The sequence below is a fragment of the Cebus imitator genome, unplaced genomic scaffold (assembly GCF_001604975.1).
Source record: "Cebus imitator isolate Cc_AM_T3 unplaced genomic scaffold, Cebus_imitator-1.0 Scaffold135, whole genome shotgun sequence".
In the NCBI taxonomy this organism is placed as follows: Eukaryota; Metazoa; Chordata; class Mammalia; order Primates; family Cebidae; genus Cebus; species Cebus imitator.
The window spans coordinates 710244-736847 of NW_016107450.1; the positions used below are offsets into that span (position 1 = coordinate 710244).

Below are 26604 nucleotides of genomic sequence, written 5' to 3' on the forward strand. Positions count from 1 at the left end.
GATGGTGCGGCAGGCCTCTGGCAGGCTTGGAGAGAAGCACGGGGCCACTCACTGACTGGGGAGATGGCGGGGCCTTGGAGGTGTTGGAGGGTGGCATAGAGGCTGTCCGCTATAAAGGAACCCGGGGAGGGTGGCCCGAGGGGGTTTGTTACTTTATCTTTTTCAGTGACTCCCTGAAATTGTTGCGTAGGCCTTGAGGGAGTAGAAATGCACAGCTAAACCACCTCACTTCTATCATGGTGTATTTCTTCACCAAAGGCCCATCCTTACTGTTCTCTATCCCTCCCGTGGTGTCAGAGCTGTGTCCTCAGATTACAGTCACCAGAGCCACAGTTTCATACCTTCTTTTCTGTGTCGAAGTTGATACAGTTCTTGGGGCCTGCCTGTTTTCCCTCTCTTTGAGCCTGTGAGCAGGTAACCACCATCCTCCCTGCCTTCCACTTAGCCAACAGCAATGAAGCATTACACATGCCAGGCATGACTGCTGCCTCAGTAGGCTCCTGTCCATTCTGAGGAGGTAATCACATTAGCAAGGGACAAGTTCCAAGGTAAAAGAATACAGCAGGATGTGGTCCTAATCTTGAGAGGACAGAAATGGCTTCCTGGGGAAAATGGCATCAAAGCAGAGTCCCACACCAGGCACAGTGGTTCACACCTGTAATCCCAGCACTTTGAGAGGCTGAGGCAGGAAGATCGTTTGAGCCTAGGAGTTCAAGACCAGCCAGGGCAACAGAATGAGATCACATCTCTACTCAAAATAAAAATGAAAAAAATTAGCTGTGTGTAGTGGTGTGCAGCTGTAGTCCCAGCTACCAGGGAGGCTGAGTTGGAAGGATTGCATGAGGCCAGGAGTTTGAGGTTGCAGTGAGCTCTGATTATGCTACTGCATTCCAGCATGGGTGATAGAGCGAGTCCCTGTGTGTTGGGGGAGGGAAGCAAGGTCTCATCCTGGAGGATGAGCTGCAAGTAGCTAGGCGAAATGGAGGAAACGGCATCGGAGGAGGCTGAAGTGGGCCATATGGGCCTTTGTAGTCCCTGCAGAATCCTGACAGTGTGGTGTCATGACGTGGCCACTGGAAGAGCAATTATTCTGAAAGCATATGGCTTTTATGGGATGTTCTGGGAATACAGCTTCCCATAACCTTGATGGATCACGTCATGACAGATGCAGCTTTAATGAATAGCCAAAGACCTTGCCGGGATACAGTGGACAGGGCGGATGCATTGCCATTCAGCTCTGACAGATGACAAATGGTGGCATTTGTGCAAATTAATATACCTGATTAACAATTGTGCATGTTCCTATGGGGGAGAAGACCGATTCCCTAGGCATCAGCCACAGTCCATTTTGTGCATTTCCAGGGGGTCCTCAAATAATTTAATTGACCTTCAGTTTACAAGTTTTGTGAGACTAATGTTAACAACTTGACAGTGCCTAAGTTTGGTGAATCACATTTTGATTTCCAAATATTAAGAATTTTAAAATCAGAGTTACTGAAAACTGGAAGGGTCCTCAGAAATAGATCATGGTATGGCCAGGGCTTTGCACAGATCATCTCATTCAGTCCTCCTGCCACCCATCCAGGGGTATTGCTCCCTTTCACATGTCAGGAAATTGAGCACACATCCCCCCAGTCTCTGCCTTCATCTTGACATTATCATCTCCTCTGTGAGGTTGCCAGGGCAAATGCAGGTGCACTTTGCATGAGTAACTTGAAATCATAGCATGCATGCACACACATAAGCACATACACACTGGATAGATGGATGGGAAACAGATGGTTCCAGTGTGAGAAATTGTGCCTATCTGTGCTAGAGGGCTTCAGACAACACATGTGCCCACCAGATGGGTTTCCACCCACTGTGCCCAAGTCTGTACCAGGAGCCTCCATACCTATTTCCTGGTTTGATTCTTATCACGGCCCTATGAAGTTAGTACCATTTTTACCTCCATTTGCAGAAAGTGGGCAGAAATTATTAACATGGCAAAGGAAGGCCCCCATGTGACATGGCCAGCAGGTAGTAGAGCCAGGATTTACAAGCCTCTTCACGGGGTAGCACAGCCTGTGAGTGGAGGAGCCCTCTGGGGGCTCCTCTCTGAGTCTTCTCTGGAGGCCTGGGGTGGGTACCATGTGGCTGGCTGTTGATGGCCCTGTTTGCAGTGTCATGACAGGTTAGGACTATGTTTTGGCCAAAGGCTGTTCCTGGAGGTAGAAAGCAAGGAGCCGTTTAGGGAGTAGGAGGATTGTCTCCTGGGACCCAGGAAATGTCACTGCTGTGTTTGGCCAAATAGCTTGTTGTTTCCTCTGGAGGCCTGACAGGGACAAGGCGCTGGGGACCATGACCTGGGGCAGAGAGCCCTCTTGCCTTTGCCCCATCCCATTGATAGTCCATGTTCCCACTGAGGACCCGTTCCCAGGCTCTGCATCACTGCAGGGCACAGAGAGGTCACCCAGCCTTCCACTTCCTTCCTCAGGGCGAGCATCTTGGGAGAGGCACGAGAACACACATCTACTCTGGGACCCTGATGGATTACAAGGATGACGAAGGAACTTCTGAAGAAAAGAAGATAAAAGTGATCCTCAAAGTTTTAGACCCCAGCCACAGGGATATTTCCCTGGCAAGTATCTTCCTCTGAACTCCTCCCCTCCCCTCTCCCGTTTCTGGGGTCAGTGGATCACGATGGGTTGGGAAGAACTCTTACCCTTCTTTTGGCCCAGTGGTTTTCAAACTTGCCTTTTACTCAGAATTTTCTCCACATATGATCTTAGAGGACCCTATGTGTAGAGTAAGGGAAGTGGGTTGAGCAGCTCCTTACACTCGGCCTGTGCCCTCCCTTCTACCCCCACCCCCAGCCTTTCCTAAGTACAGGTCCACGTGGCCATGCTGTGGAGCCCCAGGACTCTGGCCAAATGGTCTCAAAGTTCCTGATACAGTCCATGGGTCTTATTGTAGTCTGGAAAATTAAAGCCCAGAGGAGTAAAAGGACTCACCCAAGATCCCACAGACTCTTAGAGTGACAAAGTCAAATCTTGAGCAGTGTTCAGCTGCCTTTGTTTCCCCTTTGTTCCAGCATAGTGCTAATTGGTATTTCCCAGAGCTGAAAGAAAGGGAGAGAGGTGGGCATGAGTATCTGGTGGGAAAATTCTTAGCTTCTCCCACCAGCCCTGCTCTGCATTCTGTTAGGTTTTCTAAATACGTCTCATATCCCTGCCAGGTTGGCCCAGAGAACAAGGCTTGGCAGTGCCTCTGGACAGCCAAGGCCGGGGGATTGATGTTAAGGGCCTGGGGTGGCGACAGTGGTGTGCTTTTCTGGGCCCACTGGCTTTCCCCTCAACAGAGGCTTCTGGAGAGCACTCCCCTGAAGGCTGGCCCGAGACATTCCTTTGTCCTGCTCTTCCACAGGCCTTCTTCGAGGCAGCCAGCATGATGAGACAAGTCTCTCACAAACACATCGTGTACCTCTATGGCGTCTGTGTCCGAGACGTGGAGAGTAAGTGTGTTGTCTTTTGAAGGGGAGGGAGGCCTGGCTGGGGAGCCTGGTGCTGTGCAGACATTGGGGGTGCTTCCCACCCTCATGTTACCCAGGCTTCTTGCCTTTCTTTTTGCAGTTAAGGAGACTGAGGGACTGAGCAGGTCATTTGCTTAAGTTAGTAGTGGAGATGGAACTAAAACGGATTGCTTTTCATTCATTTCTGTAATGTTTTCTTGCCAATGCTGGCAAGAACCCTACACTGTGCTAGACTTGGGAGGCTGACGTGACCGAGATGAGGTCATGGCCCCGAGAACCTCTGGGCAGGTGAGCGAGGTGAGCGCACCCCCTGAGCAGCAAGATGCTGGCCCCTTGAGTGGACTGGCCATCATTTTAACTGCAGTCAGGCTTGGCTTTCTCTTGGTTGCCAAGTTGCTGAGCTGGTGGGCCCTTGGGCAGCTGTGGCACACTGGGATGTATGGGTGACCTTGGCCTCTGAGTTCCTGACATATAAGTTTGGAAGAAGAGCAGTTTTTTTTTTTTTAAACCCCAAGTGACTTATTCCCCGTGAGATCTGATAATGTAGCTGTTCCGTGTACTTACACGGGAGTCCCATTGAGAGGGAAGTTTTGCCATGTGAGCGGCTGGACCTCTACATCGCGGTGCATGGTAAGAACAGCAGCCGTGGTGGCAGCTGTTCCCAGAGACCTTGTTCTCTGTGTCGGGCCCTCCACCAAGGCTTTCCATGCCTTGTCACATTTAGCCATCATCGATTATTACAGATGAGGGAATTGAGGCTCAGAGAAGTGTCACTTGCTCAGCGCCACCCGTTTAGAAGAAGAGCTTGGGGTTCAACTTGGCCTTTCCAGCTCTGAAGCCCCTGCACCTCCCAAGGATATCCGTAGTCTGAGGCTGAGTACTGTCCACTGAGGAGGGCTGTTGTAAAGGGAGGAAGGAGAGGACTGTCCCACACAGAGCAGGTTCCAGACATGACTCTTTTTGTGTCTATAGATATCATGGTGGAAGAGTTTGTGGAAGGGGGGCCTCTGGATCTCTTCATGCACCGGAAAAGCGATGTCCTTACCACACCATGGAAATTCAAAGTGGCCAAACAGCTGGCCAGTGCCCTGAGTTACTTGGTAAGAATGTCCTAATGTCTGTATTGGTCCCGCCAGAAACCAGAGTGTCCTGGGAGGGGTGCTAGCCAAGCAGCTGGAGTGGCCTGTCCTTGGGTTTCATGAGTCCAGGGCTCTGTGGTTGAACACAGGTGTGCCTGGTGCTTAGGACGGTCTTTTGGGGCCATTCCCTGTGCTCACGTGAGTTCTGTTGAGAGGGAAATGTTAGCACGTCAGAGGACCGACCTGCATACTGCAGAGTATGTATGGAAAGGCGGAAAGCGGTGCAGTGCTTGTTGAGTGGATGAGTGAACTGCCAGCATCTGTAGTAGCTGACATGTGTTGAGTGCTCACTATAGGTCAGCTGTTCAGGTGTTTCACAGATTCATGTAATACTCAGGAAGCCCGACGAGATGTGCCCCACTATTAGCTTCATTCATCGATGAGGGAGCTGGAGCCGAGGGGCACCTGTGATATGCTTAAGTCACACAGATGATTGGCAGCAGGGCCAGGCTGTCCGGGTGTGGCTGTAGCTGGGGGTAAGGAAGAGGTGACCCAAGGTACCAGGGTTGGAAATGGAGTGCATTTAGCAAATTGGCTAAACTTGCCCTTTTTATTCTGCAGGAGGATAAAGACCTGGTTCATGGAAATGTGTGCACTAAAAACCTCCTCCTGGCCCGTGAGGGCATCGACAGTGAGTTTGGCCCATTCATCAAGCTCAGTGACCCTGGCATCCCCATCACGGTGCTGTCTAGACAAGGTGTGTCTCCCCTCTCCTCCCCCTGGCTCCACCCCATCAGGGGCAAGCCAGCAGAGAGAGGGGCTGGGCTGGGGGTTGGTCTCCTTTTAGAGAGCACAGTCAGCAAACAGGTGTGTAGTATTCCTGCTCTGTGCCTGAAGGTCCCTGGGGAGGGTGTGCTATGGAGCTGACGGGAGGGGTGGTCACTGTATAGAAGCAGCAGGTGAAACAGACCGTTCACCCAAGGCCTGTCTGGTCCTAGCAGCGAAGGAGCTATGTTCAAGGTGCTGGGGTAGCACAGAGGAGACCATGGGGCCTGAGGGGTGATCAGAGATGTCAGGCGGGGAGGTAGGCCTCCTGGGTCTTCCCGTGTTCCTTTGGAAATCCACTATAGTTAGTGAGCAGTTATGGCAGCACCTGATCCCCTTTGTTGGAGTGACTGCTGTGGTCTTGAATGCTGTTGAGTATGGTGGGTTGTAGGCTCCAGAGGAAAGACCTGGGAGCTGAGACATTGACACCAGCACCAGAAAGCCCAAGCCTGCCTCTTAGCCTTGCGGCCTTGCACTGTGCCCAGGACCACCACTGTCTTCAGCACTGAGTTCTGACCAACTCAGCATTTTAAGTTTTGAGCATAATGTAATCAAAGAAGCTGGAACTGAACCAGGATGAAAAATAAGCCCTTCAGATGAGATCCTAATCATGTACCCCTTGGAAGGGGAATGGGAAGCTTCCTTCAGTGCCTGTTTGATGTTGATCATCACTTCATCACCCAAAGTCGTGAGACTGTTACACCCTAAATCTGTCATGGGTGCTATCCTCAGCAGTGGCCTGAGACACCAACAGATGTCTCTGGAACAAGCAGAAAAGCCTGGGGACTCCAAAGGGGTTGCTAGTAAAATGCTATTGGGGTTTGGAGGAGAGAGACATCATCTAGCTTGGGGGCAGAGTGATTGAGGGAGGCAGTGGGATTTCATCTGGGCCTGGCAGGTCAGTGGCTACAGCAGGTAACTGCAGGCACACCCTCCTAGGATGCCATCTGTATGTGCCCGTGCCAGGAAGGACGGGCATGAGGAAGCTGGAAAGGTCAGACGGGCCCAGTCTTAAAGGTTCGCCCTAGGACCCTCCCTCTGTGGAGGCCACCTGGCTTGCTGAGAGCTGCTTCCAGTGGACGTGGCTGGGGCTCTGCTTAGGTGGCTGGCTCTGGCCTTGCTGAGAAGCTGGAAACAGCAGCTGCAGAGCCAGCCAGGAGAAAAGGATCTGCAAGAGCTATCTTTTCTTCCCTTGTTCATCCTCAAATGAAAGAAAACCAACATAAAACCAAGACCGCATTGCAGCATGATGGTGCAGGGTAGGTGTGGGTGGCTGGGCCTGCCTCTGCGTGTGTCACCCTGTTCTCCTCCCCTGCCTTCTCTTAAGCCCTTGTCCACCTGCCCGGGGTGATGGCCCCCACCCTGGGATGTTTTGCTGATCCTGAGGCCGGGGCTTCAGAAGCCTGGCTCTACACGACCCTCCTGGGGAGCTTGGAGGCAGGGACCCATCTCTGGCCCTGGCCCAGACTAATGTATCAGAAGCGCTGGGCAAGGCTTGGAGGGCTGTGTACCTGCAGAGCCCCACCATGGGGCTCATGTGGCCATGGGCCAGGTTCGGGCACAGTGTTCCTTCTTTGGCTCACTGTTCTTGCTGCAGTTACAGTAATTGAATTCCCAGGAGATCCCAGAAACTGTTCCGTCAATGTGTCTGTTGTCTTCCAGAGTGCATTGAACGAATCCCATGGATTGCTCCCGAGTGTGTGGAGGACTCCAAGAATCTGAGTGTGGCTGCTGACAAGTGGAGCTTTGGAACCACACTCTGGGAAATCTGCTACAATGGCGAGATCCCCTTGAAAGACAAGACTCTGATTGAGGTGAGCAGGTTGTTTCCCAGACATGAGGCAAGTGAGGGCTCTCAGGCACCTGTGGGCTTCCCAGGAGTTGTCGGAAGCCTGGCACTGTGAGAAGAGACAGGAATGGGTTTGAATCTCTTCACAGGCTTACTGGCTGTGTGACCTCACAAATGTAACAACTTCCGTGAGCCTCAGTTTCATCATCTGTATAATGAGGATAAACAATAACTACTTTGTAGGGCTGTTGTGAAAATTAAATAATGCATATAGGGTGACAGGCACACAATACAAGCTCAACAGATGTTATGGTATTATTTATCTGAGATTTTAAGTGGCTGTTAGCAAAATTAACACACAAATATGTATTGAAATCCTATCGTGTCAGGCATCAAGCTAGGGAAAAGCTGGTGTTTCACAGTAAAACAGACACAGGCCTTGCCTTTCCTTGAGGGCCTTAGCGTATTGTAGGGAGTTAGGCTAAAATAACAGTGGTAAGAATTCCAGAAAGAATACCTGAAAGTGTCACCCCAAGAGCCCTGCAAATTAGGTAGGGCAGTGTCATTACCCTCATTTGACAGACAAGGTAACAGAGACTCAGGTAGCCCCATTTACCTAGGTTCTTCAGCTAGAATGCAGAACAGGTGAGCTGTGGACCTCTCTTCCAAATCTACCCGTGGGAAAAGTGAAGACTCTAACTCCAAAGGGATAAAGTAGTAAAAATCACAATGAAAGACCACTCTCCCTTCATCTCAGTCACTGTCATTGGAATGTGCTCCGTGTATTTAGAGGGGCAGGCATCACTTCCAGCTGTGAGAGCCTGGTGCCAGTGCTGTGCAGGGAGCCCGGGTAGTTTGGTGTGCCTGGCCTTGAGTGTCTGGAGTGGGGAAAGGGAAAGGAGTAACAGTGATCAGGTGGGAAAGGCCATTTGGGTTCATTTTTAAACGCCCTGATTCCAGGCTGCAGAGCCTGCAGTTTACTGAGGGTGGCATGGGACAAGGAAGGATTTGGGTGGAGGAGGGAGAGGCTTGGAGGTTGGCCTTGGGATGTTCTTCTGGGTGCAGTAGCTGGGATGGACAGACTAAGGAGAGACCCAGAGGGAGACAGGGCCCTGAGGCACATCCGGAAATGGCAGTGGGAGTCCAGAGTGCAGGGTGGGAGATACTGAAGAGGTAGAACCTTTACAACTTGCCAATTAAAGATGGTGCAGGACTTGGGAAGGATCTCAACCCCACAGGGAAGCCATCAGATCTACAGATCTACTATTTGGAATTTTCAGCGTAGGCATTTGGGAAACTCATTTTTATTTTTAACTTCCTTGGAAATGAAACAACATGCTATTTGTCATCAGTCAGTATTTGTTGAGCACGTGCTGCATTCCTGTCTCTGAACAGCATACAGGGTGGTGTAAGGAAGGACCTGTGTTTTTAATAAAATAGGGGATAGGGGTCTCTTTCCACCTAAGTCCCCTTGGGTTAGATGGCCTTTCTGCAGGTTGCACTGATGCAGGGACAAGGGCAGCTCTCAGCTTCTTAATTCCAGTTCTCCCTCCTCCCTGTCCTCTGGAGCCTGCCCACCCCACCCCACCCCAGGGCCCACGGGAACCAGAGAGGAACTTAGTACTCTTAGAGTCCAGCTACGGAGTCGAAACTGGAATGCAGTGGTTTCATATTCCAAAAGTAGCATAAGTTCTTTGTTTCTAAATTTCAAAGTAATAAACAGTTGAAGAAAATTTAAAAATGAAACTATTAAAGAAAACAGCAATCACTGCATTCTTGTTATCCCTGACCATTGTTAACACTTTGGCATTTTGTCTTCCAGCCTGTTTGTATCTTTCTTTTTTAAACAAAATTGGGACCATGCTAGATAGAGTTATAATTCTGAGTTTTTAAATTTAATATTGCCAGTTCTTTCTCTTGTGAGATTAAATCATGATTTTTACAAATTTAATGCAAGAGTTAATTGTTTATTTGACTGATTTTATATTTGGCATTGGAGTTTTCAAATTTCCAGTATTCTAATTCTGCAGGGAACATTCTTATACATAAATATTTGTTCATATCTGATTTATTTCTGAGTCATTCAGTCATTGAAATTAATACATCAAAGGATTTGAAGAATCTGAAGATTTTTGTATATGTTGCCCAATTGTATTCCAGAAAGGTTGCATGCCTTTACTGGAATGAAGCTTTTTGGGATTGGGCTATACTTCTCAGTCTCCTTGAATTTGGATGATTTAGTATTAGGACTCTGATTTCCCCATGCAAGAATAAGGCAACAGAAACACACGTTTATGAAACCTGCCTGTAAGTGGAGATGCTGAGAATCGAATGAGGAATTGGCAATTCCTTCTGACCTGGGGCTGAGAAGTTTGTAAGTAGTTCCTTTGGTTTCTTCCATGCACCCCTCTCGTTTACAGAAAGAGAGATTCTATGAAAGCCGGTGTAGGCCGGTGACACCGTCGTGTAAGGAGCTGGCTGACCTCATGACCCGCTGCATGAACTACGACCCCAATCAGAGGCCCTTCTTTCGAGCCATCATGAGAGACATTAATAAGCTTGAAGAGCAGAGTAAGACCTGCCATGTGTTGTTTTAACCCAGCTCAGGTAGAAACAAGAGCTTGGGTGGCAATCGCTGGCAGTCGCCTGCCTTTCACTCTATTTTCTTTTCTCTTCTGTTAGATCCAGATATTGTTTCAGAAAAAAAACCAGCAACCGAAGTGGACCCCACACATTTTGAAAAGCGCTTCCTAAAGAGGATCCGTGACTTGGGAGAGGTAAGTTACACCCTGCTTCTTGCTGCTGAGAGCAGAGCCCTCCGCCCTCCACAGTGCCTCTTTCCACACATACGGCTGCTCTCCATTCTTTCTCATTTTGGGGCCAGGTCCATGAGAGAAAGCACTCTACTGCATTTGGGGGCCACTTTCATCACGAGGGATTGTGTTTTTCTCCAAGTGACACAAGGGCAGTGACGGAATGCATGTCTTTGCCGGCACGCGTGACTGCATATGCACACAGGACTCTGGGAAGCTCCCTTGAGAGACTTGACTTTTCTCTACAGGACAGAAGAGAATGGAAAGAGAGACAGTTGGGGGAGTAGGTATAGATATGGTGGAATAGGAAAATCCCTGCTTCTGACTTTCCTTGGCATATATATCCTATAAGCTCTCTCTTTTTTTCTTCCCCTCTGCAAGAGACAGGGTGTGTCCCAGGCTGGAGTGCAGTGGTGTGATCATAGCTCACTGTAGCCTCAACTTCCAAGCTCAAGCAGTCTTCCTGCTTCAGCCTCCTGAGGAGCTGGGACTACAGGCGCACTCCCCTATGCTGGCTAATATTTTTTATTGTAGAAATGGGGTCTTACTATGTTGCTCACATTGCTTTCAAACTCCTGGCCTCAAGCAAGGAGGCCTCTCAAAGTGCTGGAATTACAGGCATAAGCCACCACATGCAACCCTATAAGGCTCTTTAAATGAGGGATAGGTTTAATGCACAGAATCCCAAAATAAAATAGCAGCTTTTCTTTGGACCTTAAATGGGAGTTTCCAAACAGTTAATTGTGACTAGAGAAGCTACTGAGATTTGTGTCTTTATACAGATTTTCTGTAGTCTGGTTAATGAAACAGACTTGATACATCTCCAGGATCTGCTGTGTGCCAGCCTCTGTGCCAGGCATTGTCACAAGCATGGCATCTTTAGTTCCTCACACTGTCCCCAAGGAGGCCAGTTTCTGTATACAGTGAGTGCATCAGGAGCCAGCTCAGATTTGGGGACTTGGCCACCACTGTCACTGTCACGTGGCTTGACTGGGACCTGATCTCCTGTCTTCTGAAGACTCCTTCATGCACTTGCTCTTTTCAGCCACACTGTGGGGCCTTTCCTGTAACATGAGCCCAGGGCTTTCCGAGAATAGCACAGTTGTCCTACAGGCCCAGAAATAACCTTCATTTCCTGTGGGTTACATGTTCATGGAAACTGGGATTGGTGAGTTGGTTCATTGTCACCTGCTACTTTCCTTAGCTCAGTAACTGGGGGGACAGTTTGTGAGGCCAAGAGAACAAGGGGGCTGTAGTGAGCAGGTACAGTCCAGGTGAGAGGCTTCTGCCTGCAAGGTCAGACAGCGAGAACCCCTGGCCCTTAGGGGAACGGCTGTGAGGAGCAAGACTTCTCCGAGTGTGTTCTGTGGCCTAGGCTGGGGCTTCTCTGATAACAACACATGCATCTTTCCCTCCAGGGCCACTTTGGGAAGGTTGAGCTCTGCAGGTATGACCCCGAAGGGGACAATACAGGGGAGCAGGTGGCTGTCAAATCTCTGAAGCCTGAGAGTGGAGGTAACCACATAGCTGATCTGAAAAAGGAAATCGAAATCTTAAGGAACCTCTATCATGAGAATATTGTGAAGTACAAAGGAATCTGCACGGAAGACGGTATGTTGTGCAAGGTGGGGTCTGGTTTAAGAAGTTCGTGACTGTCTAGGGTCAAAAAGGCCAGTACAGAACAGGCAGCCCGTGGCCTTCTCTGGGCCATCTGACATGCCAGCTGGTGGTTCCCATACACTCTCAAGGTTTCCAAGTCATATGTATTGTCAAATCCCTCAGCAGCTGCAGGGCTCTTGAGGAGGCCACCCAGTCCCCCTCCCAGCCAGGGGCTGTTTCCAGCACTGTCTCTCCATGTTGCTTGCACTTACGCCTTATGAAACTGATACCCACCCCTGCCTCCACCTGCTTCCCTGTTCTGATCCAGTACTAGCCAGGATGTTTAATTTTCTAGTTGTCTAAATGAAGGTGGCAAGTAATATTTACTAATAATTATATCTTATTTGCAAGCCAGCATCTACACATGGTAGTGAAATTGGCAGTAAACTGATGGTAATTTTTGAAAATGATCATTTGCCTGTGGGTTACAAAGCACTGTTATCTCATGAGTGCTTATGCCTGTGAGGTAGGTACACTAGTGTAGTCTCCATTCACTGCTGAGGATGCTGAAGCATAAGAGGTCAGTAAGTTGCCCGTGATGAGGGGGTGAAGCTAATATCACATCAGCGCCTCTGTCTCAGATCCTGTGTCCTTTCCTCTCCCACAGTTCCCTCATTTGGCAGCCTCAGACTGATGGGTGTTTTTTTTGTAAACAGGTGGAAATGGTATTAAGCTCATCATGGAATTTCTGCCTTCGGGAAGCCTTAAGGAATATCTTCCAAAGAATAAGAACAAAATTAACCTCAAACAGCAGCTAAAATATGCCGTTCAGATTTGTAAGGTAAAAAAATAAATAAAGACAGCATATTACAGGTTAAGACATCAGGCACTCTGTCCTGGGTAATTGGTTTGTAATTTGACTCCGAGTGGGAAAGTTTATAATAATTATACTAAGTTTGTTTTTCTCTGCATTATTGGGATGAAAAGTTAGCCTCTACTAAGAAAGTAAATGGATTTAAGTATGGTTGTTTTAGTGTGTATTTTTTGAATCAATTTGGTCTTAGTATTCTTGCATGAAAGTCAGAACCAAAAAAAAGTGTCAGGGATATATGAATGAGATGACGTGATAGACAGTACAATCAAAAGTGACTTTAGCAGTGTGTTTGACCTTTACTTCTCTCCCCCAGGGGATGGACTATTTGGGTTCTCGGCAATATGTTCACCGGGACTTAGCAGCAAGAAATGTCCTTGTTGAGAGTGAACACCAAGTGAAAATTGGAGACTTTGGTTTAACCAAAGCAATTGAAACCGATAAGGAGTATTACACAGTCAAGGACGACCGGGACAGCCCTGTGTTTTGGTAACTGAGTCAAACCACTAGCTTTTATCAGTGCTTTATAGAGCTTACACTGTTTTGGTAGGCCATTTCTGGCTATATTAATGTCTGTCATTCCTCTGGACTGAGTCAAGGTTAGAGAAGGTTTAGAACATTTGGAATTGATTGATATTTACCTTTAAGAAACACATCTTTCAGGCTGTTTCATTGAAAGCAGCCTATATAAATGCCTGAGCTTCATATCACGCTGTCTTCCAAGGAATGAGAGAAATCTAACCACCAGCTCCCCAGGAGAGGGCATTCATCTGACGTAGTTCTTAAAACTGTGGGCAGGTGGAGTGGATCTGGTTCCTTTCTTAAACACATCCCTGCAGGACAGAGTGGGCATTGCAGATTCAGGGGGCTCCTGGACAGAGCAGAGCAAAACCTATGGGAGACCTGTCGCTCATGAATCACCAGAGTCCCGCAGGTTAGAGGGCCACACACTGGCTACGACCATGTCTCAGCAGGGAACAGTCCAGGGGAGAGACTGCTTATGTCTTTATTCCGCCCTGCCACATAACCAATTCACACTTCCTGAGGTACATCTGACATGGACACAGACATAAATCTCTCCCACTTAATGGAGCCTAAACTTATTCGTTTTAAGAAAATGCATCAGGGTCCTGCTTTGTGCCCGGTACTGGAGATACAGTGAACAAGTAAGCCGAGTTTAGAGTTTAACAGGTTAGGCAGCCAGTGGCATGGAGCAGTAAACATACAGAAGGGTTCGGGTTTGGTTTTTTTGGAAGGTCATATTTAGATGAAACCTGAAAAATTCACGTGGGTTTAGACAGATGGTTGCAAGACAGCATGCGTGACTAAGAACGAGACGAGCAGATTTCCCAGAAACTGAAACTCAGCAGGGTTGGATCATGCAATACAAGGTTCCCAGGAGGAAGCTGAGTCATGGAGCTGGGACTTCATCTCAAGAGCAATGGGATGCTGCGGGAGGGTTTAAGGATGGAGACTTCGTTGTTGTTTTTATTATGCTTTAAGTTCTGGGGTACATGTGCAGAACTTGCAGGGTTGTTGCATAGGTACACACATGCCATGGTGGTTTGCTGCCTCCATCCCCCGTCACCTACATCATGCATTTCTCCCAATGTTATCCCTCCCCTAAAAAGATGGAATGGAATGAAGGGAACAAGATTGGAGCCAGGGAATCTGATTTGGTTGCTTCAACAGCTGAGGTCAGAGCCAGTGACAGCATGAACTAGGACAGTGACTGGGATAGTGACAGTAGGATTTGAGAGAAGTGAGTAGGTTCAAGGAGTATTTAAGGAGATTGGGTGCAGTGGAGTGCCTTCATTTTTGGCTTGGGCAAGTGGGTGTCATTCAGCAAAATAGATAATGCTAGAAGAGGATTAGGCAGTGACATCACATTGGGCAGTGAGGCCACTGCTGTCTCATTTTGAGCCTGCAGGCAACTCAGAGCTGGGTCTTATCATCACATGGGCACCTCCTGTACCCTGAGAACATGTGCTCAGTGAAATGAAGAGCACAGACTTGTGTTATTTTAGGGCAGATGTGTGCTACCAAGAGCCTGTAAAGGATACTGTTCTATAGGTCAGATGTGCACCATAGCAGCATATACATGATAGAGGTAAAACATGTAATACAAACTCAGATTAAATTCAAGAAAAACCAAAGAGGTGATTTTTCAATTACCCAATAATGTCAGTAGGAATGTACCTCCCAGGAAATGAAGTTTCATGTTCTGCTTCCTTTCAAGGTATGCTCCAGAATGTTTAATGCAATCTAAATTTTATATTGCCTCTGATGTCTGGTCTTTTGGAGTCACTCTGCATGAGCTGCTGACTTACTGTGATTCAGATTCTAGTCCCATGGCCGTAAGTCCTACTTTTCTCTTCATTTGAATCCAGGACCCATTTAAAATGTGTCCATCCCTCTGCTTGGTAACTTTTATTTTTAAATGGGATCCAATCAATGTATTTATAATGGAAAGTGTCACTTTCTCACTTAAGTTGCGTTTGCTACTTGACAGGTTATTTGTGGCTTTCAAGTGTTGCTTTCACAACAAGCCTAGAGTTTTATAGGATGACCTTGACTCTTAAGGATTTTATCTGTGTGGAGATAAAGTACAGTTTTATGGGAGAATGAGCAAGTTAAGTGGGGTAGCATTGGGTAGGGACCAGTCTTGTCTGTGCCCCTTCATTCCTAAATCAGATCATTTTCTTGGAAACAGATTCCTTGACCAGCATAAGGAGTGGCTGGTAGAGTCTAAGACATTGGTTAGAGGCAGATCATTGAGAGCTAATAAGGATTTTGGATTTTATTTAAAGTTACTAAGGAGAAAAGCCTTTTTATTGCTACTTAAGTTTCCAGTTTATTATAGAAATTTCACCTTAATCTATTTGACATTTATGTAAATATGTGCAAAGTTAAACATTTGGTTTGGTTTTATTTTGTATAGTTGTTCCTGAAAATGATAGGCCCAACCCATGGCCAGATGACAGTCACAAGACTTGTGAATACATTAAAAGAAGGAAAACGCTTGCCGTGTCCACCTAACTGTCCAGATGAGGTATCTATGGGCCATGTCACAGTAATAACACTCCATTTCTATTATGTTTTCACAGCTTGAGTTATCCAGCAATGGGTAGAGGGGACAGTGAGGAAATGATGCAGTGAAGTCCTGTGAAATAGTTTTTTGAAGCTGAATTTCACATAAGATATTTGAGAAATCACCTTTGGGGCTAGATGATAGCTACTAGTTAGGTTCAGAGCAAGAATTTCCTCCAAAAGCCAGCCCCTCTTTATCCACTTGCTTGCTCCAAAGGAGCAGATTTTGGTGTAGCCTTAGTGTGACAGATACATATAATTGCATTTTTTGTGTGTAAGTTTATCCCACTTATTAGTAGCATTTATAACATGTATTCAGTTTTCTAAGTGAATCGAACCTTTAATACTAAACTCTAGAGACTGTAAGACACGCTCAACAGTGTGAGTCAGTGAGGCAGCCAGTCTGGAAAATTCAAGTCTGAACGCAGCTTCAGCCTCTAACTGGTTTATAGGAATAACTTGGATTTTATTGCAGTCAGTCAACATTTGAGCTTCTCAAACGTTAAAATACTATTTATGAACTAGTTGTATCCCATTTTCTGTGTTTTTAAAATATCCAAATACTCTTGTTTCTCTTTAAGGAAAAGTCACTTAGATTTCCAAAATTATTTTCTTACTCTTGGTTTCTATATATTTTTTAAAGTTCCCAAATCTAACATTTTTACTGTTCTTTTTACAGGTTTATCATCTTATGAGGAAATGTTGGGAATTCCAACCATCCAATCGGACAAGCTTTCAGAGCCTTATTGAAGGATTTGAAGCACTTTTAAAATAAGAAGCATGAATAACATTTAAATTCCACAATTATCAAGTCCTCCTCCCCCAACAAATACCCAAGCCATTTTTTAAAACTTTGTAAAGAAGGAGGAGGTTTGTGTTCTGTCCAAAAGTCCCTTAACTCATACTTGAGTACATATACACGTATAAGGCACACTGTGGTGCTTAATGTGTGTAAGGACTTCCTCTTTAAATTTGGTACCAGTAACTTAGTGACACATGATGATAACCAAAATATGTGAAAGCACTTAAACACTCCTCCTTGTGCAAAGAATATACCACCATTTCGTCTGGCTAGTTCACCATCACAACTGTATACCAAAAATGGGATTTTTGAAAGCAAGAAGAGACAGATGACCAAAATAATGTCTCAAGATGATTGCTTTTCCCTGCTGCCAGCTGATCTGAAATGTTTTTCTGGCACATTAATTAATTAATTATAAATAAAGATTGATGGACTTAGCCCTCAAATTTCAGTATCTATACAGTTCTAGACATGCACTCTTAAAATATTAGATACCACATAGTATATATTGTTTCTGTACAAAAATGATTGATATTGTATTCTCTCACCAGTAGGACTTAAACTTTTGAGTTGTTTCTGCAGTGGCTTAGCTCCTGTTCCCTTGGGTGACAACTAGTACCCATTTTTGAGAGAACTTGTTCTACACGGGGACAGCTGTGGAATAGATAATTTGCTGCATGTTAATTCGAGAAACAAGCCTGTGCCAATGCTTTCCTAAGCAGTATACCTTGAATCAGAACTCATTCCCAGAGGCCGGATGCTATTACACATGCTTTTAAGAAACGTCAATGTATCCTTTTATAACTACCACTTTGGGGTAAGCTATTCCAGCATTGCTTTTGAATGCTGTATGCAACCAGTCAGATACACATACGCTGCACTGTTCTGAGAGTGTTTCCATACTTACCACCTACCTACAAGGGTTGATCCCTGTTTTTACCATCATCACCCTACGGTGCAACACTTGAAAGAAAAGACCCGGACTAGAGGCTATGGACTTCAAGATCCACTAAAAACAGTTTTCAGTTTGCTTGGAGGTAGCTGGGTAATCAAAAATGTTTAGTCACTGATTCACTGTGACTTAAAGATCAATGTTCATTTTGACATAAAGACTCATTAAGCTCTTTATGACCAAGAGCCTGAAAATCTTTTTGTTATGCTGTCTAATATTTGTTTGATGTTACTTTTCACCTGTTGAGCCCAAAACAATTCAGGATTGATTCAATGGCAGCCATAAACTTGCCATTTAAATTTGTTCGGTAGCCTACATCACCAAGGTCTCTATCTATCTGTGTCAAACCTGTGGCCACTCTATATGCACTTTGTTTACTCTTTATACAAATAAATATACTAAAGACTTTACATGCATGTGCCTTTTAATATTAAGATTTCATTTTCAAAGCATTTCAAACAATTTGCTTACATAGAAAAATAACAAGCAATATAGAGTTGAGGAGGGGGTGGGTTATGGTCCTTATTACTATTACCAGTTTGAGTTCTCTGCACTGTTGTGCCCAGTGATAACAGGGTGCAGGCCAGTATGGATGGCATATCCACTGTTCCATAATCCACACACCTTTGTTTTAGTTCTTTCAGCCTCTTCCTTTCACTTTGCAGTTCTGATGCAAAATCCACCGTCTTTCCTTTCTTGTTTGCACTATAGTGGAGGTGTGACTACACACTGAAGAGGCTGAGTGCAACAGGAAAATGGGAAGAAGCGGAGGGCATGAAAAACTCATTAGTCATCTGCTATATAACTGAGTGATACCTAATTTTTATCAGTTATTTATAGGTAGTATATACTTAGAATTCTATTACCTTAAACTTTGTCATTTTCCAACAGAAGCCAGTAGATGCAATAAGTTAGACCAAGTGAAATTCTTTACAACGCATTCAACATATGCACCAGTTCTAGACTTCATAATTAAAACAGGATATCCACATCATAGTTAAAAACAAGTTCCCAAAGTGACAAGATATTTATCTGATTTCAAAAATCCTAGGATCGAGATCCCAAATTCCCTATCATCAATTACACTCTTATAACAATGAACAAACTTAGAAATTTCTAGATGGCAAAAGGTTTCTCATGCATTTAATATCAAGGTCTTCAAGAAATGGTGATGTCAAAAGTCATATTCCATAAAGATAAAACTACTTTCACAAGTAAATTGGGTTAAATGATTTTTTACCCTAGCACACTATCAAAGAGAGAGAAAGCAGAGTGAGGTATAGCTTATTAGCTCAAATGGTTATAAATACTGTGACTTAAAACTCCATCAGAAAGTGCAATACAGACTGCTTTACTATACTGTGGAAATAGGGCATTTAGTGATCAAAATAGGCCCCATTCAAGTCATTAGATCATCACTAGTCTATGCTATGAAATGAGGCACAGAAACCCATGTTCCTTTCCACTTACAAGTCTGTCTCAAAGGCTAAAGGTCTGTCTTTAAGTGAATTAAAAAGAATAGTTGCTATTAGAATTAGTGCTATTAGATCAGGGATCAAGAAACTTTCTCTAAATGGCCAGATAGTCAAAATTCAGGCCATATGGTCTTTGCAGGCCATATGGTCTCTGTTGAAGTTCTGCCACTGTAGCCTAAGAGTGCCACAGGCAACACATAAATGAATGAGCATGGCAATGTCCCAATAAAATTGTATTTATGGACACTGAAATCTGAATTTCATATAAATTTCATGTCATAATTTTTTTTCCCTCCATTTAAAAATGTAAACATTAGTCTTAGCTTGCAGGCAACATAAAAGCGTATGGTAGGCCAAATGTGGCCCCAGGGTATAGTTTACCAACCTCTTTATTAGATCACCAAAGCCACTTTACTTAAAATACCTTGTATTTTTCACAGAAGGTAGAGATGGTAAACAAACAACATCTTAAAGCATCTGTAGTAGTAGATACCTTGGACATCACTGTCACTCTCTTACTGGGTTTAATTTTGCATGGCTGGCGTGGGCGTAACTTAGTGTGCATGTAGCGCGTCTTTACAGTATTACCATCAGTACATTTGGTACTTGCACCCTTGTAGTTCTAGGAAAAGTCCTAAAAATCTATAAATGCAATTACTTCTAGGGAAGGTCAATTGAAATGCACATTGGCTTATAAGAAACTCATTCTTCTAAGGCTCAGGAAACATCACTGTTTCCCATTTATTGCTTCAAACTTTTATATATGGTGTCAAAATTATTCCCAGTCCTAAAACAAGGAATATTTGGAACATTGTTAGTTTCTCCAGTGGATTATAAGTTAGCACACTGATTAAGATGCATCTGACTCTAGTGGAAAATGTCCTCAATTGATGTCTCTTCTTATTGCTATTTTTTATTTGGCATTTCTGCCTGCTGCACAACACAGTTCCTTCTGGGAAATTATAAACCCGTATTTAAAGGATATGGCTAGTCTGAATGAAGTTAAGGCAGCGATGAACAGCAGAGATACTGCAGAGAACCTTAGGGGGTTACAAGGAAAGAGCTTAATTCAGTACACTCGTTTCTTTTTTAAGTAAGTTTCCATGTAATATGCTCCTGTGCCCTGAGAATGCTGGTCAACACATTCCACTGAACCACCTTCTGGGGCAGAGATGAGATATGATGAGCCTCGCTTTTCATTTCTTAAAGATGACACCTATGGGAAAATAAAATTGCAGCTAGTTTTAAAATCTAAAGTTGGCTTATTCATTAAAAATATTTATAAGCATTCTACTTTGAGTTGGTAAATACACGATAAATGCCAAAACTATCAAAAAATACACAAACCCTTTTGTTAAATAAGATTTTAAAATTTCTGTATCAGTATCACCTTTAGAATTTGTGCAAGACACAAACCAGTCTCAGCGCCTTTACTCCCAACCCCAACATTTTGGGAAAAGAAAAAATTAGAGCACTGCACGTAGTTGCTTTTGCTGACCACAGCTAGTTAAACCCACGGAATCTGTATCAACACCAAATGTCAGTATTCCTCTGAAGGAGTGGCTAAGAAATCAAGCTGCATATTAAATTAGATGTTAAGTCTGCCTGCTGACAAGAGGACTGGTGAGGGAATAAATCAATAGGTGTAGAAACTGACAAATGACATCAAGGAAAACAACATGATACATTATAGAGGGCAATGGGAACTCAGAACTTTGGTCTCCATAGCAATCGCTTGGTAAGCATATTAAAATACAGATTTTCAGGCACCATCCCAGAGATTCCGACCTGAAAGTGGGCCAGATGTCCTCACAAGTGGTCACAGTGATCAGCACAGTAAATCAGATGGCATAGCACAGCTCAGCCTAATGTCTCTTAGTTTTAGCTTTTACAAAAGTAAGTGCAACAAGCTTCTCAAAGCAGAATTATGTGACTTGATATGCAAGAACTTAGAAATTACTGATGAGTAAAGCTTCCAGCAACACACAGGAACCTTCTCACGTTGCAATTAAAACTGCAATTGTTTTTGAACCAATAACGGTCACAATTTTTAAAAATGGAGCTAGCCTGAGAGGCAAGAGATGATATGTCTCTCTCAACTCCTTGCTAAAGTAGTTCTCAGTGGTCCATGTTAGGAAAAGGAATAGGGATGATGAGTCTGAAGAAATGCCACGTCCTCTGGCACTTCATTTCAAGGTGGCTTACTGTGTGGACAGGCCAATACAAGGCATCTTCACACAAGCCTGATGTAAACAAATGTTTCAGAGTAAAGCTGATCAGCAAAAAAATCTGGCTTTAACTTCTGCCTCAACATTTTTTTTCTTGGTAGTAAAGTATGTCTGGAGTTTGAACTGGAATATGTGAGAAGGGAAGCGGGTGAAAGGGCAGATGAAAGGAGACCAGCCGTAAGTTGATAGTTGTTGAAGCTGAGTTGATGGGGATGAGGGGTTCAGCCCGCTCCACCAAACAGCTTGCTCACCTCTTAGGCGGAGCCTCTGCCCCAAAGCCCTTTCCTCCCAGCCTGCAGCCTCTTCATTATTCTCTCCAGCTGCCTTCTTCATTAGAGCCCCTTTGCTGGTAGGTGATCTTTCTGAACGTTGGACCCCAGCCACTAACACCGTCAGACCTTACTTCAGGTATAAAGAACTCTTTAGCAGCTTTCTTCCTCTTATAAGTCATCAGTCCATTCTACAAATGGGATTTTCCGAAGACTGGGGGAGAGAAGCAAACGGCTCACTCTGGGATCTGGGATGCTCCTGCTCTCCTCACCCACCTTCCCCGATTCTTCCTGCCATGTAGTTATCTGTTCTTTCGGGTGTTGGCATGCAGCAAAGCAACAGCCTGGGTTTCTGTCTTTCTATACCATCTTTACTGTCAGAAGCAAGATAGGAAATTGATTACAGTCTTTTATTAAAGAACTTCCCAATGGTGCTACACCATTCATAGTGAGAATCAACTAAGACCTGTGAGATCAGCAAAAAACTTCACTCAGCAGCACAGGAAAATATTAGAACAGGAAATGAAACTGGGTGTCACTCATCTGAAAATAAAGACAAAGCCTGCAAACATTGAGTAAAATAAGACATTAAAAAAGAGACACTGTATAATTACACTCATATGAGATATAAAAATTAGTCCCAGTTATAAAAACACAAAGTCAAATGATGTTCTTCAGGAGTTGAGGAGAAATAGGGCAAAGTGCAGTTTATTATCAGAGTTTACTTTTGTAAAATGAAAATCTAGAGATCTGTTGCAAAATAATGTAAACAGAGCAAAACCTCTGCTGGCACACTGACTAGGCTGCCTCCTCAGTAGGCAGGCAGCCCTGAAAAAAGGCAGCAGCATGACAGAAACTTACAAATAAAGCCCTACTTTCCAGGAACAGAGTACCTGGGGGAAAAAAAAAAGGTGGTTATGAGTTCTGCTGCAGCAGACTTAAACGTACCTGTCCAGTAGCTCTGAATGGAACAACAGAGCTCACAGCTCAGCACTTGAGCTCCTATAAAGGACAGACTGTCTCCTCAAGCAGCTCCCCGACTCCTGTATATCCAAAGAGTCACCTCATAAAGGAGAGCTCAGACTGACATCTGACGGGTATCCTTCTGGGAGAAAGCAGCAGAAGAAACTGGCAGCAACCCTTACTGTTCTGCAACCGCTGCAGGTGATCCCCAGGCAAGCAGGGCCTGGAGTGGACATCAGCAGTCCTACAGCAGAGGGGCCAGACTGTTAGAAGGAAAACTAAGAAACAGAAATAACTTCATCATCAACAAACTAGACGTCCACTCAGAGACTCCATCTGAAAGTCACCAACTACAAAGACCACAGGTAAATAAATCCACAAAGATCGGAAGAAACCAGCATAAAAATATGAAAACACCCAAAACCGGAAAGCCTCTCCTCCTCCAAGGGATCACAACTCCTCACCAGCAAGGGAACAAGGCTGGATGGAGAATGAGTGTGATGAATTGACAGAAACTGGCTTTGGAAGGTGGGTAATAAGAAACTTGTCTGAGCTAAAAGAACATGGTCTAACCCAATGCAAAGAAACTAAGAACCTTGAAAAAAGGTTTGAGGAAATCCTAAAGAGAATAAGCAGAGAGGAATATAAGTGAATTGATGGAGCTGAAAAGCACAACATGAGAACGTCGAGAAGCATACACAAGTTTCAACAGCCAAACTGACCAAGAAGAAAGGATATCAGAGGTCGAAGATCAACTCAATGAAATAAAACAAGAAGGCAAGATTAGAGAAAAAAAGAGTAAAAAGAAATGAACAAACCCTCCAAGAAATATGGGACCATGTGAAAAGACCTAATCTAGGTTGGACAGGTGTACCTGCATGTGACGGAGAGAATGAATCCAAGCTGGAAAATACTCTTCCGGATACTATCCAGGAAAATTTCCCCAACCTAGCAGCGCAGGCCAACGTTCAAGTCCAGGAAATACAGAGACCACCACAAAGATATTCCTCAAGAGGAGCAACCCCAAGGCACAAAATCATCAAGATTCACCAGGGTTGAAATGAAGGAGAAAATGCTAAGGGCAGCCAGAGAGAAAGGTCGGGTTACTAACAAAGGGAAGCCCATCAGACTCACAGTGGATCTCTCAGCAGGAACCCTGCAAGCCAGAAGAGACTGGGGGTCAATATTCAACATCCTTAAAGAAAAGAATGTTCAATCTAGAATTTCATATCCAGCCAAACTAAGTTTCATAAGTGAAGGAGAAATAAAATCCTTTACAAACAAGCAATTACTCAGAGATTTCATTACCTCCAGGCCTGCTTTACAAGAGCTCCTGAAAGCAGCACTAAACACAGAAAGGAATAACCAGTACCAGCCACTCCAAAAACATACCAAATGGTAAAGAGCATCAAAACAATGAAGAAACTGCATCAACTAATGGGCAAAACAACCAGCTAGCATCAAAATGGCAGGATCAAATTCACACGTAACAATATTAACCCTAAATGTAAATGGGCTAAATGCCCCAATCAAAAGACACAGACTGGCAAACTGGATAAACAGCCAAAACCCATCAGTGTGCTGTATCCAGGAAACCCATCTCACATGCAAGGATACACAAAGGCTCAAAATAAAGGGATGGAGGAAGATTTACCAAGCAAATGGAGAGAGAGAGAGAAAAAAAAAAAGGAGTTGCAATCCTAGTCTCTGATAAAATAGACTTTAAACCAACAAAGATCAAAAGAGACAAAGAAGGATATTACATAATGGTAAAAGGATCAATGCAACAAGAAGAGCTAAGGATCCTAAATATATATGCACCCAATACAGGAGCACCCAGATACATAAAGCAAGTTCTTAATGACTTACAAAGAGACTTAGACTCCCACACAGTAATAGTGGGAGACTTTAACACTCCACTGTCAATATTAGACAGATCAACGAGACAGAAAATTAACAAGGATATCCCAGACCTGGACCAAGAAAACCTAATAGACATTTACAGAACACTCCACCCCAAATCCACAGAATATGCATTCTTCTCAGCACCACCTCACACCTACTCTAAAACTGATGACATAATCAGAAGTAAATCACTCCTCAGCAAATGCAAAAGAACGGAAATCATAACAAACGGTCTCTCAGACCACAGTGCAACCAAGTTAGAACTCAGAATTCAGAAACTATCTCAGAACCGCACAGCTTCAAGGAAACTGAACAACTGGCTCTTGAATGTTGCCTGAATCAACAATGAAATGAAGGTGATATAAAGATGTTCTTTGAAACCAACAAAAATGAAGACACAACGTACCAGAATCTCTGGGACACATTTAAAGCGCTCTCTAGAGGAAAATATATAGCAATAAATGCCCAAATGAGAAGCAAGGAAATATCTAAAATCGACACCCTATCATCAAAATTGAAGGAGACTGGGAAGCAAGATAAAAAAAAAACTCAAAACCTAACAGAAGACAAGATATAGCTAAGATCAGAGCAGAACTGAAGGAAATAGAGACACAAAAAACCCTTCAAAAAATCAATAAATCCATTTTCAAAAAGATCAACAAAATAGACAGACCACTAGCCAGATTAATAAAAAAGAAAAGAGAGAATAATCAAATCAATGCAATAAAAAACAATGAAGGGGATACCACCACAGATTCCACAGAAACACAAACCACCATCAGAGATTATTACAAACAACTCTATGCACATAAACTAGTCAACCTGGAAGAAATGGATAAATTCCTGGACAACTGCATCCTCCCAAGCCTAAACCAGGAAGATGTCGAAACCCTGAATAGAACAATAACAAGATCTGAAGTTGAGGCAGCAATTAATAGCCTACCAACCAAAAAAAGCCCAGGTCCAGATGTGTTCACAGCCGAATTCTGCCAGACATACAAAGAGGAGCTGGTACCACTCCTTCTGAAACTATTCCAAACAATCCAAAAAGAAGGAATCCTTCTCAAATCATTTTATGAGACCAACATCATCCTGATACCAAAACCCAGCAGAGACTCAAAAAGAAAAGAAAACTTCAGGCCAATATCCGTGATGAACATAGATGCAAAAATCTTCAATAAAATATCGGCAAACCAATTACAATAGCACATCAAAAAGCTTATCCACCATGATCAAGTAGGCTTCATCCCAGGTATGCAAGGCTTGTTTAACATATGCAAGTCCATAAACGTAATTCACCACGTAAACAGAACCAAAGATAAAAACCACATGATTATCTCAATTGATGCAGAGAAGGCCTTGGCAAAATTCAACAGCCCTTTATGCTAAAAACTCTCAATAAACTAGGTATTGACAGAACATATCTCAAAATAATAAAAGCTATTTACGACAAACCCACAGCCAATATCATACTGAATGGGCAAAAACTGCAAGCATTCCCTTTGAAATCTGGCACTAGACAAGGATGCCGTCTCTTGCCACTCCTATTCAATATAGTATTGGAAGTTCTAGCCAGAGCAATTAGGCAAGAAAAAGAAATAAAGGGTATTGAAATAGGAAATGGGGAAGTCAAATTGTCTCTGTTTGCAGACAACATGATTGTATATTTAGAAGACCCCATTGACTCAGCCCAAAATCTCCTGAAACTGATAAGCAACTTCAGCAAAGTCTCAGGGTACAAAATCAATGTGTAAAAATCACAAGCATTCCTATACACCAATAACAGACTCAACAAGAACGAACTGCCATTCACAATTGCTACAAAGAGAATAAATACCTAGGAATACAACTAACAAAGAATGTAAAGGACCTCTTCAAGGAGAACTACAAACCACTGCTCAACAAAATAAGAGAGGACACAAACAGATGGAGAAACATTCCATGCTCATGCATAGGAAGAATCAATACCGTGAAAATGGCCATACCGCCCAAAGTAATTTACAGATTCAACACTATCCCCATCAAGCTACCAATGACCTTCTTCAAAGAACTGGAAAAAACCACCTTAAACTTGATATGGAACCAAAAGTGGGCCCCACAGCCAAGTCAACTCTAAGCCAAAAGAACAAAGCTGGAGGCATCACACTACCAGACTTCAAACTATACTACAAGGCTACAGTAATCAAAACAGCATGGTACTGGTACCAAAACAGAGATATAGACCAATGGAACAGAACAGAGGTCTCGGAGGCAACGCCACACATCTACGACTATCCGATCTTTGACAAACCTGACAAAAACAAGCAATGGGGAAAGGATTTCCTGTTTAATAAATGGTGTTGGGAAAACTGGCTAGCCATGTGCAGAAAGCAGAAACTGGACCCCTTCCTGACACCTTACACTCAAATTAACTCCAGATGGATTAAAGACTTA

The 26604-nt window shown here is 44.1% G+C and overlaps 2 protein-coding genes across 5 annotated transcripts in view; one reads left to right on the forward strand and one right to left on the reverse strand.

Moving 5' to 3' along the window:
• Window positions 1-17741, forward strand: part of JAK1 (Janus kinase 1) — a 136752-nt gene extending 119011 nt beyond the window's left edge. The window contains exons 13-25 of the mRNA XM_017541530.2: window positions 2477-2620; window positions 3406-3493; window positions 4484-4611; window positions 5212-5347; window positions 7078-7229; window positions 9625-9775; window positions 9887-9981; window positions 11436-11628; window positions 12333-12457; window positions 12804-12976; window positions 14727-14844; window positions 15429-15539; window positions 16257-17741. Of these exons, the coding sequence (XP_017397019.1) occupies window positions 2477-2620; window positions 3406-3493; window positions 4484-4611; window positions 5212-5347; window positions 7078-7229; window positions 9625-9775; window positions 9887-9981; window positions 11436-11628; window positions 12333-12457; window positions 12804-12976; window positions 14727-14844; window positions 15429-15539; window positions 16257-16352 (1710 nt within the window). The 3' untranslated portion in view covers window positions 16353-17741. The remainder of the gene's footprint in view (window positions 1-2476; window positions 2621-3405; window positions 3494-4483; window positions 4612-5211; window positions 5348-7077; window positions 7230-9624; window positions 9776-9886; window positions 9982-11435; window positions 11629-12332; window positions 12458-12803; window positions 12977-14726; window positions 14845-15428; window positions 15540-16256) is intronic.
• Window positions 17738-26604, reverse strand: part of RAVER2 (ribonucleoprotein, PTB binding 2) — a 118717-nt gene continuing 109850 nt past the window's right edge. For 3 of the 4 annotated variants that reach the window (XM_017541532.2, XM_017541531.2, XM_017541533.2), the window contains exon 12: window positions 18570-20022. In XM_017541532.2, the coding sequence (XP_017397021.1) occupies window positions 19876-20022 (147 nt within the window). In that variant the 3' untranslated portion in view covers window positions 18570-19875. Of the gene's footprint in view, window positions 18070-18569; window positions 20023-26604 lie in introns of those variants that run through there. The other variant, XM_037743110.1, reaches the window with a different exon arrangement.